The 14,708-nt window shown below is 42.9% G+C and overlaps 1 protein-coding gene across 1 annotated transcript; it reads left to right on the top strand.

Moving 5' to 3' along the window:
- The first annotated feature begins 3,210 nt into the window (after positions 1 to 3,210).
- NSA2 (NSA2 ribosome biogenesis factor) lies at positions 3,211 to 13,769 on the top strand. Its single transcript, XM_040341433.1, has 6 exons — positions 3,211 to 3,361; positions 6,641 to 6,828; positions 10,304 to 10,454; positions 11,197 to 11,376; positions 13,272 to 13,464; positions 13,584 to 13,769. Exons 1-6 carry the CDS (start codon positions 3,359 to 3,361, stop codon positions 13,649 to 13,651), a joined length of 783 nt encoding a protein of 260 aa, XP_040197367.1. The 5' UTR covers positions 3,211 to 3,358; the 3' UTR covers positions 13,652 to 13,769.
- Positions 13,770 to 14,708: the final 939 nt, after the last annotated feature.

Below are 14,708 nucleotides of genomic sequence, written 5' to 3'. Positions count from 1 at the left end.
CTCCCTGTCACAGATCCCTTGCCAGCATCTTCTGAGTGCCAGTCTTCGGGCCTTTTCATTGGTTGGCACGAGATGATGTAACTCCTGTGCCATCCCAGCACACAGGAAATGTGCCAGCGCATGTCCAGCTCTATTGACATGCCAGAAAACACTGTGAGCAGACAGGCAGGTGTATTTTATTGCAGAACAGATATTTCATGTTTGTTTTCAACAATAAAAAGCCTGCCTGCTCACAATCTGTCATTTTGAGACTTTAGCTCCTCTTTAACCACTTCTGTACCAGCTCACGCCAATATACGTTGGCTGTTTGAAGAGGGATATCTTTGTTATGGCAGCAGCTAGCTGCCATAACCCCGGTATCCTCTTCTTCACCAGGTCTATGCGGCGGATTCGCCATGAGATCACTTTTATCGGCGGCAGGAGAGGGGCCCCCACTCCCCTGTGCCCTCTGCTTACCGTAGCTGTTGGCAGCGGCGGAGGCGATTGGGTCCTCTCTGTCGTTAGGTATGGAGACGAGTGAGGGGAAGATGGACCCCACCCATATCCATACCAATGCAGGGCGGAAGCGACGTCAAAACATCACTTCCGTCTTCCGCCATAGCTCTTAAAAGGGCCATTTGTTTTTTTTTATTGCATTTTAGTGTAAATACGAGATCTGAGGTGTTTTTGACCCCAGATCTCATATTTAAGAAGTCCTGTCATGCCCTTCTCTATTACAAGGGATGTTTACATTCATTGTAATAGGAATAAAAGTGACACAATTTTTTTTTTTTTTAAAACAGTGTAAAAATAAAAAATAAATAAAAAAATTTTAACGCACCTCGTCCCTCTGAACTTGCACGCAGAAGAGAACGCATACGTGAGCAGCGCTTGCATATGAAAACGGTGTTTAAACCACACATGTGAGGTATCGCTGAGACCGGTAGAGCGAGAGCAATAATTCTAGCCCTAGACCTCCTCTCTGTATCTGAAAACCTGTAGAATATTTTAACCACTTAAGACCCGGACCAAAATGCAGCTAAAGGACCAGGCCCCTTTTTGTAAATCGGGACTGCGTCGCTTTAACTGACTTTAGCTCCCAAACAAAATTGGCGTCCTTTTTTTCCCACAAATAGAGCTTTCTTTTGGTGGTATTTGATCACCTCTGCGCTTTTTATTTTTTGCGCTATAAACAAAAATAGAGCGACAATTTTGAAAAAAATTCAATATTTTTTACTTTTTGCTATAATAAATATCCCCCAAAAATATATATATAAAAAAAATGTTTTCCTCAGTTTAGGCCGATACGTATTCCTCTATACCTATTTTTGGTAAAAAAAAAAAAAAAAAATCGCAATAAGCGTTTATCGGTTGGTTTGCGCAAAATTTATAGCGTTTACAAAATAGGGGATAGTTTTATTGCATTTTTATCAGTTGTTATTTTTTTTTTATTACTAATGGCGGTGATCAGCGATTTTTTTTCGTGACTGCGACATTATGGCGGACACTTCGGACAATTTTGACACATTTTTGGGACCATTGTCATTTTCACAGTGGAAAATTTTACTGTGAAAATGACAGTTGCAGTTTGGGAGTTAACCACAGGGGGCGCTGATGGGGTTATGTGTGACCTGAAGTGTGTTTACAACTGTAGGGGGGTGTGATGTCATCGATTGTGTCCCCCTATAAAAGGGATCACACGATCGATGACGCCGCCACAGTGAAGAACGGGGAAGCCGTGTTTACATATAGCTCTCCCTGTTCCTCAGCTCCGGGGACCGATCGCGGGACTCCAGCGGCGATCGGGTCCCGCGGTCACTGAGCTTCGGACAGGGTCACGGGAGCGCGCCGCGGGTGCCCGCGACCCCACGGCCGACGTATATCGTCGTGCAGCGGTACTTAAGTGGTTAAACCACACGTGAGGTATCGCTGCGACCAGTAGAGCGAGAGCAATAATTCTAGACCTAGACCTCCTCTGTATCTGAAAACCTGTAGAATATTTTAAACGTCGCCTATGGAGATTGTTAAGGGTAAAAGGGTCGCCATTCTTGGAGCGGGCGCAACTTTGAAGCGTGACATGTTGGGTATCAATTTACTCGGTGTAACATCATCTTTCACAATATAAAAAAAAAAAAATTGGGCTAACGTATTGGTGTCTTTTTTTTTTTTTTTAAATCCAACAAGTGTATTTTTTCCCCAAAAAAGTGCGCTTGTATGACCACTGTGCAAATTCAGTGTGACAGAAAGTATGGCACCGACCCCCATTTTATTTTCTAGGGTGTTAGAATTTTTATATATATATATATATATATATATATATATATATATATATATATATATATATATATATATATATATACATATATATATATATATATATATATATAATATTTGGGGGTTCTAAGTAGTTTTCTAGCAAAGAAAAATGTTTTTAACTTGTAAACAACAAGTCTCAGAAAGAGGCTCAGTCAAGTTCCCAGTTTCAGGGTCGATGTATACTTTAGTTTGTGATACCAAGGCATGCATCCAACCAAAACACAAGTCTAATTATTATTGTTATTATATTATAATACAGGATTTATAAAACGCCAACAGTTTGCGCAGCGCTTTAAATTGTAAAGGGAGACAATACACCAACAGTACAATTCAATACAAGAGGGTTAGAGGAGCCCTGCTCCTGCAAGCTTACAATCAATGAGCACAACTTCCATTCACACACTTACATTGTATTCACAACTCCTCATGTATCCATCCTCCTCCTCACACAGCTGACACCATTCACAGATCAGCAGAGAAGTGCAAACTATGATAACATAGGAGAATGCTCTGCCATAGCTGGGCTCTCCATTTCTCTAGATTTCAGGATCCACATGTGACCTCCAGCACCATCCTCCAACATGACAGCAGGCTCCACCCCTTACCACACGTGACAATTCCCCTCAACACACTTCCGCCCTTCTTCCCAGAATGCAGATCGCCCGGGGTGCAGATGGAAAAACACTCCTACCGGAAACATGTACCAAAAAGAAATGTTCCTAAGTCGTCCGTGTTGTCGCGGAGAAGGCCAATGATTTCATCAGGATCTATTCTATAATTTCACCGGGATGGTTTGAGGAACGAAGGGAGGGGGTATTTCTTCCTTCCATACGAAAAGAGGGAGGCTTTGGTGTATTAAGAAGGAATGAGGGGCCTGGAGGCGAACGGGAAGTGATGTCATGGCTGCTAGGTAGGCGGGGCTTTCCTTTTTCTGATACCATCGTCGGTCGGTGGCGGCGGCCTGGTGGGTCTCTGGGCTTTTATTTACCATCTGCGGAGAGAGGCGGCCGGGTCAGACGCTACAGGCAAGAAGTGAGAGCGAAGAGCCCAGGACACAGACACCATGGTGAGTGCCGGGCCTGGACACATGGCAGCTCCTCCATAGAGCCCTGTGTGTGTGTAAGGGAGGAGTGAGGACACGCTTCATCTTATGATGTGTGCTGGGGAAGGAAGGCCTTTAGTTCTAAAAGTCATTTCACATCCAGGGACGTTCCTGTTATAGGGTGACAACACTCCTAAATTATTTGGTGTAGTCACCCTATCACATATACTTCAAGTGGATACTACAAGAGACAGTGCTGATCTATACTACCCCCATTCCATAACACTGGAGGCATTGATTGGGCTTCCCAGCCATGGGATCATGGTGACCGGGTGCCACTCTGGAATGTAATGAGGGGTTGGGACAGTGCGGTCACTGGGCTGTGTGGGCCACCAAGTGAGCATGCTCCATACACCAAGACAGACAAATTTGCTTTAAATCTACGAGACACATAAAAAAGAAAATGTAAAAGCCATTTTGTGAGCTTACACGGCGATCTATAAAGTGTATGGTAATCAATGTTTTTGTGCGTAGGCTCCCCAACACATGTGTTTATGTTTTACGTGTGTGTGTGTGTGTGTATATATATATATATATATATATATATATATATATATATATATATATATATATATATATATATATATATATAATGAAATTTTATGTGCTTGGGTGTTAAATTTTTTACAATTTAAGAAAAAAAAGACATGCCAACCCCCCCCCCCCCCCCCCACATGTGTTGCACTGAATGTGATGTAATGCCGTGCAGATCGCCGGGGACCCGAAAGTGCCATCATACATGTCGCTTCTGGGTCAGGAATAAGATGGCGAGGAGAGCGGACGTGTGTGTGTGCACCCACTCTCCTCTACCCTGCGCCACCCACTATGCTGGTCCACATGTCATTGCGTGCAATACATACATGTACTTTGTTTTAAAGTTGTGAATATTTTTGGGGAGGGGGTCCATGGCTTTCATCAGATTCTTCATTTATTGAATTTTTCAATAGTAGAAAAGGTAGAAACATTACATTGTCAAAATGGTGATAAGAGGTATCGATACACATTGGGCCAGATTCACATACTTTTACGTTACACCGCGCAAGTTTCCAGTTTTAGTGCCCGATCCACAAAGCACTTACCTGGAAACTTGCGGTGGTGTATCGTAAATACGTCCGGCGCAAGGCGGGCCAATTCAAATGGGCGTGTGCCATTTAAATTAGGCGCGCTCCCACGCCGGACCTACTGCGCATGCTCCGTTTCGCAATCGTAATTCCGTATTCCCGGACGTGTTACGCAAACGATGTTAATTTTTAGATTTCGATGCGGGAACGACGGCCATACTGTATACAGCAATACAATTTCTGTGTAAAGTTAAGGCACCAAAAACGACGACTGACTTTGCGACGGGAAACTAGACTAGCGGCGACGTAGCGAACGTGAAAATCCGTCGTAGATCGCCATAACTCCTAATTTGCATACCCGACGCTGGTTTACGACGCAAACTCTCCCCAGCCGCGGTACTGCATCCGAAGATCCGACAGTGTAAAACAATTACACCTGTCGGATCTTATGGATATCTATGCGTAACTGGTTCTATGAATCAGTCGCATAGATAGAAACAGAGATACGACGGCGTGTCAGGAGATACACCGTCGTATCTCTTTTGTGAATCTGGCCCATTGAACAGATAATGTTCCCTAAATGTAGGGCTATGACAGAAACAAACATGTAAGAGTGGATTAGGGCAAAGCTTATGAGGAGTCCATTAATGAGAGGTAAGCGACCATTTGAAATGTTAAAGGTGAACATTCGAAGAGTACTTCAGGGCAATCGGGTCAGTGTCATACTAATTTGCTAGCATTCTAGTGATTCTGTAACCCAAATAAAATATTTGAGCAAGGGGCCGAGGGAAGGAATGAAAAAAAATACCCCCCCCCCTTTTTTAGGGAAGGTTGGGGACAATTAAAGGCCTCTATTGCTCATCTAGAACCTATAGATGCCCTATAAAAGGGGAGTGGTGGTTTGCAATTAAAAAAAAAAAATTTAAGAAAGGAAACCGGAGGGGGACAGGTACCCCAGGGGTTCTAGGCTGTGTCGCATAGGCCATCATGGTTCAAGGAAGCGGGAGGACATTTGAAAAGGAGGGAAGTGGTCTAACCAGGGTTGCCAGATCTGCTGAAATTTGTTATACGTATCTCCAGGATCGCTATCAATCCATTCTAGGGTTGTCCCGATACCACTTTTTTAGGACCGAGTACAAGTACCGATACTTTTTTTCAAGTAGTCGCCGATACCGAATACCGATACTTTTTTTAAATGTGTCCCCAAATGCAGCCATGTCCCCCACATATGCAGCCATGTCCCTCTAGCCATGTCCCTCACATATGCAGCCATGTCCCTCTAGCCATGTCCCTCACATATGCAGCCATGTCCCTCTAGCCATGTCCCTCACATATGCAGCCATGTCCCTCTAGCCATGTCCCTCACATATGTAGCCATGTCCCTCACATATGCAGCCATGTCCCTCTAGCCATGTCCCTCACATATGCAGCCATGTCCCTCTAGCCATGTCACTCACATATGCAGCCATGTCCCTCTAGCCATGTCACTCACATATGCAGCCATGTCCCTCTAGCCATGTCACTCACATATGCAGCCATGTCCCTCTAGCCATGTCACTCACATATGCAGCCATGTCACTCACATATGCAGCCATGTCCCTCTAGCCATGTCCCCCCCATATGCAGCCATGTCCCTCTAGCCATGTCCCCCCCATATGCAGCCATGTCCCTCACATATGCAGCCATGTCCCTCGCATATGCAGCCATGTCCCTCTAGCCATGTCCCTCGCATATGCAGCCATGTCCCTCTAGCCATGTCCCTCGCATATGCAGCAATGTCCCTCTAGCCATGTCCCTCGATGCAGCGGCAGGGGGGGGAAGTATTCTATTTATTTATCGGGGGTATTTGCGCGAGTACGAGTACTCCCGCAAATACTCGGTATCGGTCCCAATACCGATACTGGTATCGGTATCTGGACAACCCTAATCCATTCATTTATAAACGACTTGGTACTCTACTTAGAAGTGGCCTTTCCCATGACCGCGCTAATATTTGCCTCACTGCCATAAAAATATGAGTAATTGAGGTGTGTTCCCCATGTGAAACACCCGCAATAGGTTTATACATGCTTTCATCAGATTCTTAAATGGGTCTGTGACTCGGTTTAAGAACCACTGCTCTGGACTAGAGTTGCTTATGTGACAATTTTTTTTTTTTTTTTTTTTTTTTTTTTAAATATAGCCTCAGAACGAATACATTGAATTGCACCGGAAGCGGTATGGTTATCGCCTGGACTACCATGAAAAGAAGAGGAAGAAGGAGAGCCGTGAGGCTCATGAGAGGTCACAGAAAGCAAAGAAACTCATCGGACTGAAGGCCAAATTGTACCACAAGCAGCGCCATTCCGAGAAAATACAGATGAAGAAAACGTAAGTGTCTAACAGCTGAAGGTGGTTCTAAAGGCAGAACAATTTTTAACTTAAAGGGGTTGTAAAGGTTCGTTTTTTATATTCTAAATAGGTCACTTTAAGCGAGTGCATTGTTGGTTCACTTACCTTTTCCTTCCATTTCCCTTCTAAATGTTTTTTTTTTTCTTTGTCTGAATTTCTCTCTTCCTGTTCCTCCTCAGTAAGCTGTTCTAAATGACTTTCCACCGCTCGGATGATGGTGGAAAGCTTACTGAGGAGAAACAGGAAGTGAGTAATTCAAACAAAGAAAAAAAATATTTAGAAGGGAATCAAAGGAAAAGGTAAGTGAACCAACAATGCACTAACTTAACCACTTCGTTACTGAGCCTGTTTTTCAGATTCAGTGTTTACGAGACTAAAACAGTTTTTTTTGCTAGAATATTACTTAAAACCCCCAAACATTATATATATATTTTTTTCTAACACCCTAGAGAATAAAATGGCAGTCATTGCAATACTTTTTGTCACACCGTATTTGCGCAGCGGTCTTACAAGCGCACTTTTTTTGGAAAAAATTCACTTTTTTAAATAAAAAAATAACACAACAATAAATTTGGCCCAATTTTTTTATATATTGTGAAAGATAATGTTACGCCGAGTAAAATGATACCCAACATGTCACGCTTAAAAATTGCGCCCGCTCGTGGCATGGCGTCAAACTTTTACCCTTAAAAATCTTGATAGGCGACGTTTAAAAAATTCTACAGGTTGCATTTTTTGAGTTAGAGTAGGCCTGAGGCTAAAATTATTGCTCTCGCTCTAACGATCGCGGCGATACCTCACTTGTGTGGTTTGAATACCGTTTTCATATGTTGGCGCTACTCGCGTATACGTTCGCTTCTACGCGCGAGCTCGTCGGGACGCTTTAAAACATTTTTTTTGTTGCTTTTCGCATTTATTTTTTGTTATTTTACAATTTTTAACACTGAAATAAAAAAAATATCACTTTTATTCCTATTACAAGGAATGTAAACATCCCTTGTAATAGAAAAAAGCATGACCGGTCCTCTTAAATATGAGATCTGGGGTCAAAAAGACCTCAGATCTCATATTTGGGCTTAAATGCAAAAAAAAAAAAAAAATTTGGAAATGTCATTTTTTCAAATGACAAAAAAAAAAATGTCTCTTTAAGAGGCTGGGCGGGACTGACGTTTTGACGTCACTTCCGCCCAGCAGAGCTATGGGGGACGGGCGAAGGAGATTTTTCCTTCAGTCTCGTCCCCGCTCAGCTGCCGGATGGTAGCGATCCCCTCCGCCGCTACCGACGGCTCCGGTAAGCGGCGGAGGGCGCGGGACAGCGGTGGGAGGGGGGGCCCCTCTCCCGCCACCGATAACGGCGATCTCGCGGCGAATCCGCCGCGGAGACCGCTGTTATCGTGTACAGGACCGTCGGCACTAAAGATGGATACCTCAGTTGTGACAGCAGCTGCTGCCGTTACTGAGATATCCATCTTTAAAAACAGGACGTCTTTTGACTATGGGCTGGAAACCAAGTGGTTAAAGGAACCAATTTAGAAAATAAAAGGCAAACCTTTACAACCCCTTTAATGCATTCCCTGCATTAAGGTATAAAATGTCCCAGCATTTGTATTGCCTCCTTGCCCACCTATAGACTTGCATGAATCTTATCTCAATCCAACTCTGTGCCCATCTGCAGTGGCGCTGGTCTCTGTTCCTCTCATCACAGGTCAGAGGCAGGAGTCAATGACTCCTGCTGCTTCTCAATCAAATCCTGTGATGGGGGGGCAGAGCCATGCTGCGATGTATGAGTCTGAGGATGCAGACACAGCCCATCTCCCCCCCCCCCCCCCCCCCCCCTTAGCAAATGGTTTAAGAGGGCAAACTCAGAAGAAAAGTGGACAGCACCAGCGGGGGACCCCTGAAGAGGTTTGTGGCCGCTCTATACAATACCAATGCACAGAGTAGGTACGTATAACTTGTTTGTTTTAACCACTTCCCTACAAGCTGTGAAGCTCTGGTGAACTCCATGCCCAAGAGGGTTAAAGGGGTTGTAAAGGTTTTTTTTTTTTTTCTAAATAGGTTACTTTAAACTAGTACATTGTTGGTTCACTTACCTTTTCCTTCAATTTCCCTTCTAAATGTTTTCTTTCTTTGTCTAAATTTCTCACTTCCTGCTCCTCCTCAGTAAGCTGTTCTAAATGACTTTCCACCGCTCAGATGATGGTGGAAAGCTTACTGAGGAGAAACAGGAAGTGAGAAATTCAGACAGAAAAAAAACATTTAGAAGGGAAATCGAAGGAAAAGGTAAGTGAACCAACAATGCACTAGCTTAAAGGAACCAATTTAGAAAATAAAAGAGCCTTTATAACACCTTTTAAGGCAGTGCTGGAAAATAATGGTGGCCACACAAAATATTGACACTTTGGGCCCAATTTGGACATTTTCACTTATGCCCTGTACACACGATCGGTTCGTCTGATGAAAACGGTCCGATGGACCGTTTTCATCGGACGAACCGATCGTGTGTGGCCCCATAGTTTTTTTCCCATTGGTGAAAAAACGTAGAACCTGTTTTAAAATTATCTGTTGGTTAAGAAACCGATAGGAACAAAAACTATCGTCTGTGGGGAAATCCATCGGCCAAAAATCCACGCATGCTCAGAATCAAGTCGACGCATTCGCAGAAGCATTGAACTTGATTTTTCTCAGCACGTCGTGTTTTACGTCACTGCGTTGGACACGGTTGGATTTTTAACTGATGGTGTGTAGGCAAGACTGATGAAAGTCAGCTTCATCGGATATCTGATGAAAAAAATCCATCGGTCCGTGTTCATCGGATGAACCGATCGTGTGCACAGGGCATTAGGGGTGTACTAATTTTTGTTGCCAGTGGTTTATGGCTGTGTGAGTTACTTTGGGGGTGGAACAGCAAATTTTACACTGTTATACAAGCTGTACTCTCACTAATTTACATTGTAGCAAAGTGTCATTTCTTCAGTGTTGTCACATGAAGATATAATAAAATATTTACAAAAATTTTGAGGAATGTACTCAGTTTTGTAAGATACTGTGTATATAGGAGCTGTTTTACATGCCAAAGGATTCTAACTTCTGTCAATTCAGGCCTGAAATTTACACAGCAAGGGCAGAAGATCATATTTTTCCATACTGCGATTCAGTACACTTCCAGGTCTGGTCTGTTCCCAGGCTGTGAATGGAAAAGCAGAAGATGGAAAGGTTTATCCTTTTTGTCTTTCTCTTATCCGCTTGTTATGTTAACACATGAACACTGCAGCACAACTGATTGGCTCCTTGCGTTGCTTCTTCCTCATCCAGTCTGGGTACAGATGGAAAAATGTTGATACCAAATCAAATTTAGTAGTTGCACTGCTTTCATTTAAAAATATACAGTTAGGAATATATTATTGAATAAAGAGATTCATTTGTGTCTTTACTTCCTCTTATTTGTGTTCAGTATTCGGATGCATGAAAAGAGGAACAGCAAACAGAAGAATGATGAGAAGACACCAGAAGGAGCTGTTCCAGCTTACCTACTGGACAGAGAGGGGCAAAGCAGAGCCAAAGTTCTCTCCAATATGATCAAGCAAAAGCGAAAAGAAAAAGCAGTAAGTAAACGTTTGCTGTTAAAGCTCAACTCAAGGAATTCAGCTCCTCTGTAAAAAAAAAAAAAAAAAAAATTAAGACACACCATGAGTTAAGTTCAATGATATCTCCTGGACTTATCTATGTTTACATATTTCTTTTATTGTACTTCCAGAAAACGGCTATCGCTGTAGTTGTTGGAGCCTGACTGACGCTGGACTTTCTGGACTCTGACATCTTAAACAATGGAGCAGCTGCTATGCCCACCCCTCCTCTCCTCCTGCACAATTACAGAAGCCTTTGTATTGTGTGAACTCATTCACAAAATGCAAAGGCTTCTGTGAATGGGCAGCCGAGGGCAGGGGTGGACATTGCTGCTCTGTGTCTCTCTCTCTCTCTCTCTCTCTCTCTCTCTCTCTCTCTCTCTCTCTCTCTCTCTCTCTCTCTCTCTCTCTCTCTCTCTCTCTCTCTCTCTCTCTCTCTCTCTCTCTCTCTCTCTCTCTCTCTCTCTCTCTCTCTCTCTCTCTCTCTCTCTCTCTCTCTCTCTCTCTCTCTCTCTCTCTCTCTCTCTCTCTCTCTCTCCTCTGGCAGGGCTATAAACCTGTCAGATATGAATAATAGAGATAAGTAGCATGCACTTAACTCATGGTCTGCCTTTACTTTTTGCAAAGTTGTCTGAATTCCTGGAATTTTAGCATCTTGAAAGCTGTATACATTTTATGCAAACAGTCCAGTGTTTTCAAAATGTGTGCTTTCCTTTTTTAGGGAAAGTGGGAAGTTCCTTTGCCCAAAGTGCGTGCTCAGGGAGAAACTGAAGTGCTTAAAGTTATCCGCACAGGAAAGAGGAAGAAGAAGGCCTGGAAGAGACTGGTCACCAAAGTCTGCTTTGTTGGAGATGGGTTCACCCGAAAACCACCCAAGTATGAAAGATTTATTAGACCAATGGTGAGTGTTAAGTTCTAGTGCAGAAAGTACTTACTAGGTTGAAATGTATGGGTGTCCTTTCTTTCTAATGGTCGTGTTAAAGCTGAACTCCTGGATTTTCTCTTTTTATTTCAAAAAGGTCACAGGCTATGTAAGCCATCTCTAATTATAACTATTCTAGGTCTGGATGACTGCTGGTTACCTCAAATTGACCTAGAGTCCATCCCAAAAACGTGTTCAGAGAAGCTCATTGAAGGAACATATTTCCATGTTTTCTCAAATATAGCTGTGAGCTGTATGATTTTTAAGAAATCAATCAAGGCATATTTTCTCATTCATGAATTATTGAGAATGTAAACACAAACCTTTTTAATAACTGGTTTATACTTGCAGTCCCACACCGCCTCCTGCTTGGCGAGTGCCCCCATATCTCCCATAGGAGTCCGATTCCTATGGGGACGCTCATGCAGGCTCACTCCCAAGTCTCTCTGTCTGACTCTATTGGCACAGACTGTGGGACTCAGGTTCCACTTCCTGCTCCCTGATTACTAGCTTTGATTGACTGCAGCGGGGGCCAATGGCTCCTACTGCCCCAGTAAAGCCAGTTGCAGATGTGCACTGTGCTGGATCAAATGAGGGCTCAGGTAAAAAAAAAAATCCCAAATTGTTGGTTTGTTCCCAGAACGGTATACAATGGGAAACCTTGCAATGGGAACACTAGTTCTGCTGACAACCTGCCAAATTGAGGGAATTTCTGGATTTCCTCTCGCTTCTTGTTTTGGCAGGAAGTAAAATCTTCCCAATGAGATGTCTGTGGATTGCAGCAGTTTGACACTTCCTTATTCTATCCAAAATGAAAAGGCTTGCCTCTGCTTTTTTATTTATTTGGGGTAACTTTATCAATAGAGTAAAGAATTTAACTTGCAGGCACACTGGTAAAGAACACATTTTTAATAAATGTTTGCTATCTTGACAAGTTACAGATGCCACTGGTATTTGGACATTTCCAATTATGTTGGATACCCTTTGTCCTGCTGTGCTCTCTGGTTCCTCCTTCTGGCTGCAACTTCCCTACTATGTCTTCTAGTGACATAGCAGCTGGTGGGGGGAATTCACAGAGCACCATGGAGGACAGGTTATTAAGTACACCTAGAGAAGTGTCTACCAGCAGCACCCATATCTTTTCAAGAGCGCAAAGATGTGTTGCACTTAGATTAGTATGGAACATGTTCTTTTACAGGGTGCCTTTTAACTTTATTTATTTACCCTAGTGATAGGGTGGCGATAAGTCTGGGTTCACACCTTGCCATTTTAAAAAGTTTGTGAATATTAAATAATTGTACTTGCCTAAGTGGATGCATTATCGGTCCCCGCCGGCTCCAAGACTGAGAACCAAGCGAATCAACACTGCTGTGAAGGGGGCAGGAGTGGCTTGCTCAGGCTTTTAGCGGCTCGCTTGGAGGCTGAGCTGGGTAATGGTTCAGGTATGTGGCTGGATCCCGACCATATGGTCGTAATCTCTAAATCGGCTTTGTGACGTCAGTGCAAAACGAACTGCACTTCTGTGATCCACAGGAGAAGTAAGGCTAAACAAGCTTTGGCTGCACTTCTCTTTTTTTAAGGTATATACAATTTCCATTAATATAAAATAAATGGATGAAGATGAGTGCTGTAATGCAGTTTGCATTACATTATTTATTTTAGGGGAAGTGCATGTGGGATAAAATGCATAGGTGCGGATCCAACCTGCAAGTATTTAATAATTGGACATGAAATCGGTGACTTACATTTTCACATTTCAACTGTACCATATAGGGGGATCAAAGGTGGTTGGGTAGTCTGAATTCTATCCAACCATTTGCTGATTTTCCAGTTGGGCTAATCCTCATTTTTCAAGTTTGTGTTTGTTTTTACAGGGCTTGCGTTTTAAAAAGGCACACGTGACCCATCCAGAATTAAAAGCCACGTTTTGTCTTCCTATCCTTGGAGTAAAGAAGAATCCTTCCTCTCCACTTTATACAAGCTTAGGTGTCATCACAAAAGGCACAGTGATTGAGGTGAATGTCAGTGAACTGGGTCTCGTCACGCAAGGCGGAAAAGTTATCTGGGGTAAGCTCTTCTCTCTTTTTTTTTATTTTTATTTTTTTCTTATATACCGTGAAATTTTATAGCGCACCTCCAATAAGACACCCTGTATACTAATTTCTTCCACTCTTTTCTTCTCACAGGAAAATATGCGCAGGTCACAAACAATCCAGAAAACGATGGATGTATCAATGCTGTTTTGCTTGTATAAGAGACCTGGATTTGCAACAAATAGAAATTTACCCATATTGGGAGAATGGCTTGTGTTATATTTTTATGTTGACTAAAGAGACATCTGACATGAACAATAAAATGTAACTTCTGTTTGACTTTGTTTTCTAGGACTTTATTATGCAAACCCAGGTAAAAGGTGTACCACATATGTTATGATTAGTCTGAATTTTGTAATATTCCTGATAATTGTTCAATCATAGCTGAAAATGATTTAAAGCGGGAGTTCAACCATTTTCTTTTTTTTTTTTTTTTCTTTTTTTCCTTAGCTTCCTGCTCGTTCGGTCTAGGGGAATCGGCTATTTGTATTAAAATATGATCCGTACTTACCCGTTTTCGAGCTGCATCTTCTTCCGGGTATGGGTCTTCGGGAGCGGGCGTTCCTTCTTGATTGACAGTCTTCCGAGAGGCTTCCGACGGTCGCATCCATCGCGTCACTAGTAGCCGAAAGAAGCCGAACGTCGGTGCGGCTCTATACTGCGCCTGCGCACCGATGTTCGGCTTCTTTCGGAAAATCGTGACGCGATGGATGCTACCGTCGGAAGCCTCTCGGAAGACTGTCAATCAAGAAGGAACGCCCATTCCCGCAGCCCATACCCGGAAGCGACGGAGAGGATGCATCTCGTAAACAGGTAAGTAATGCTCATATTTTAAAACAAATAGCCGATTCCCCTAGTAAAAACGAGCAGGAATCTAAGGGGAAAAAGTGCCCTCTAAGGGTGAACCCCCGCTTTAAGTTGTTCAACAAAACTTTACAAAATTCATAGTTGGATCATTGTGAAAGAGTAATCGGGCGTGTGCCAGAGCCATTTTATACAGTTGTAGCCTTACATTTTGCTCCCTGCTCAGACTCAAGGCGATTAGTGTAATCCCATTTGTATGACACACTATACTGCACATGGGTTTAAAACTAGGTTCAACCGCGACCAGTACAATACTTGCGTTGTACTGCATATTTAACTTATAATGGACACCATTATGCTTGGGATCAAAGTTTCAGTGTAGCAGTACTGACTGGAGCTCTGTTTTACAATACT

Source organism: Rana temporaria, chromosome 1 (genome assembly GCF_905171775.1).
Source record: "Rana temporaria chromosome 1, aRanTem1.1, whole genome shotgun sequence".
In the NCBI taxonomy this organism is placed as follows: domain Eukaryota; kingdom Metazoa; phylum Chordata; class Amphibia; order Anura; family Ranidae; genus Rana; species Rana temporaria.
Note: the sequence above shows the minus strand (reverse complement) of the source record. Positions and strands in the feature narration are given on the sequence as shown.

Excerpts from the sequence above, each read along its gene's own strand:
- NSA2 (XM_040341433.1), top strand. Across the intron at positions 6,829-10,303 it reads AAAATACAGATGAAGAAAAC|TATTCGGATGCATGAAAAGA; the intron begins GTAAGTGTCTAA and ends ATTTGTGTTCAG. Across the intron at positions 11,377-13,271 it reads AAAGATTTATTAGACCAATG|GGCTTGCGTTTTAAAAAGGC; the intron begins GTGAGTGTTAAG and ends TTGTTTTTACAG.